This window comes from Austrofundulus limnaeus, unplaced genomic scaffold, assembly GCF_001266775.1.
Source record: "Austrofundulus limnaeus strain Quisiro unplaced genomic scaffold, Austrofundulus_limnaeus-1.0 Scaffold4, whole genome shotgun sequence".
NCBI classification, from domain to species: domain Eukaryota; kingdom Metazoa; phylum Chordata; class Actinopteri; order Cyprinodontiformes; family Rivulidae; genus Austrofundulus; species Austrofundulus limnaeus.
The window spans coordinates 2269727-2272297 of NW_013952406.1; the positions used below are offsets into that span (position 1 = coordinate 2269727).

At 39.6% G+C, this 2571-nt stretch overlaps 1 protein-coding gene across 1 annotated transcript in view; it reads right to left on the reverse strand.

The window, feature by feature from the left end:
• kcnh4a (potassium voltage-gated channel, subfamily H (eag-related), member 4a) overlaps positions 1 to 2571 on the reverse strand; it is an 18732-nt gene that overhangs the window by 7406 nt on the left and 8755 nt on the right. Inside the window, exons 2-5 of the mRNA XM_014023113.1 lie at positions 1534 to 1767; positions 1094 to 1225; positions 831 to 964; positions 191 to 443 (exon numbers count right to left, since the gene is read on the reverse strand). Of these exons, the coding sequence (XP_013878567.1) occupies positions 191 to 443; positions 831 to 964; positions 1094 to 1225; positions 1534 to 1767 (753 nt within the window). The remainder of the gene's footprint in view (positions 1 to 190; positions 444 to 830; positions 965 to 1093; positions 1226 to 1533; positions 1768 to 2571) is intronic.

Below are 2571 nucleotides of genomic sequence, written 5' to 3' on the forward strand. Positions count from 1 at the left end.
ATATATGTATGTATGTATATACCGTATGCTTGTGCTGCCTCAGTTTGGCTTAAAGAATAAAGTTTAATTGAAAACAAAGACAAGTGTTTCCCTCCTTGCCTATATATTTCTGCTTTTATTTCTAATTATGTCAGATTCGGTCCCCCCAACCAAATCCCCCCCCCACCCAAAGACAAAAGTGCATTCATACCGAGCATGAAGAGCATCTCCACTGCTACGTCGCTCCATATGGTGCTGCGACTGACRAGCGAAGGACGATCGCTCCCCTCGTTTTGACTGACAAAGCAGACGTTGAAGGGCACGGTGACGGCAACGTAGAAGGTCGCCAGGAGAATCAGCCAGTCCCACAAGGCCTTGGAGATGCTGTAGTGCAGCAAGATAAAACGTGACTTCCTTACTGATGCCACCTTGTACTCAGGTGGGGAAGGTTTCTGGAACATACTCTGAAAAAAGAAAAAAAGTGGCTCAATACTTGAACTTTGTATCTCAACGCAATTGAGCTAAGTAAMGTTCATTTCACATGTAGATTTTATTTGATCCAGACTCTTGAATAATAAAAATACAATCATCATCACAGCAGTTTGCATGTTTTTTTGCCCGTCCCCTGTGGCAAATTTCATTCAAACACATCAAATCAAGGATGCTAAAAATAGRGAGACACTGATCAAAATGTCACTTTTACATAATGAATAACAAATACGGTTTCAGCTAATAAAAATACAAATTTGTCTTTGAGTAAAAGCAGTATGTGYCATGTCAAATAAAAGCAGACCACTCAGCTTGTCATTAGTATTAAATAAGATGAGTTTTAGTCAGAACTTTGCACTCACATTGGTCAGTTTCCCTTTTCCCCTCTTTGTGAACAGGTTGTTCAGGTGGTGCACAGTTGTTCTCCCCCTTTCTCGAACCCGGCTAAAATATGACGGGTTGCTTTTTCTGCTTTCTTTCAGAACTTTTGGCACATCTGTTTGCARAATCACAAAGCGCACCAAGTCAGTGTTAATCACATTTACAAGGTCTTCACGTGACAGCATCGTTTCAAAGTTAACCTCATTTAAACGTGGTTTGGGTTTTTCGTGCAGCCCAGGCTCACCTTGTTCTTGAACGTAATGACGGTTTTTCTCATACGATTCACTGACATCTTTAAAGGATAACAGGAACAGCACCACCTCCCCCTTCTCGTTTTTAATTGGAACAATATCCAGGAGACACCAAAACTGATTTCCTGGGAGGATTAAAACGTTATTGCAAAGAGATTTACTCAAATAAAAGTGCCAGACATGTTTCAGCTGAAGTAATGGCTGGATATTAAAGGTTTAAACATATAAAAGCAAAAGCTCACAGGGACCCAAAGGCCAAGGAAATATACTTGTTTATTGTGTGGATGCTGAGTCAATGTCACTGCTTTCCTGTTTATACCTTCTTCTGTACATTTGCTGCAAATTTTGTGCTATTTTAGCTCTTCCTAAACATTCTGCTCAGTTAAGTGGATAAGAAAATCTAAAAAACCAAAGTGTAGCTGATCGATCTCACCATTCTTCCTGTAGAAGCAGACTTCTCCCTGGTACTCCTGCTGGCCCTCCAGAGCTTTGTGGACCTGCAGGATCACAGAGTCGCTGGTCTCGGCTCCGTGAAGGAAGCTGCAGGTGCAGGTTTTCTGCATCACCTCTGTTCGAAYGAAGCCGGTCAGTTCACAGAAGCCATCAGAGCAGTAGACAATGGGGTAACCGTAGCGGCCCTGAGCATTTCCCAGGAGGAAGTTACTGTCTGTGAGGGAAAATGCAGAAATTGTCACACATTTATGAACCWAATTCTGATGACATAAAAGCCTTATTTGTGAAAAATACATATAGTGTTCAGATTTGTAAGCATTTGTGACATCGCCATCGTTTGAGTGCAAGATGTGTGTGTGGTAAAGAAGGTAAGTAACGAAACATCTGCTCAGACGCTGAATAACTTCTGCAGCAGTCGTTAGTGGTGCTTTCACTGTACTTTTTTACATGCTGCGTTCGGGCAGGCTGCCACATGGATCAATAAAACCTACAAAAAAAAAATCAATAAGTCAGACAGGATGATGTACATAATTTACAAAAGCATCATCTTTTTCTATTATTGAACATCAGGCATATTTTTCTCTCCTCCATTCTCTATGTTTTGTGTATTATTTATATATTTTGCTCTGCATTGACCGTGTGACTGAGTTACAATTTTAGAATTTAATCTTGTTTTGATGTTTCATTACATTTCATTTTATCTTGCCACCATTTTACATTGTTAATGATTGCGCTTTATAAATAAAACTTTACTTACTTACTTCTTTRCTTACTTATCTGTGAAAGCAGAAGATTAATTTTCCTGTTGTCTGTTGACAGAAACTCAAAGGACTCGTTTGTGTGACTTTATCCGTGATTTATAAAGTAGGATGTGCTGAAGAGTTGGCACAGAAAGGGCCCGCTTTAGTTTACTTAGATTTGCATAAGATACAGTTCAAGTGTTGGTAATGAGTTGTTGATTTTACAGTAAAAAAAACTACAACCAGATGTCTCTCCACAATATCACAGCCAATAAATT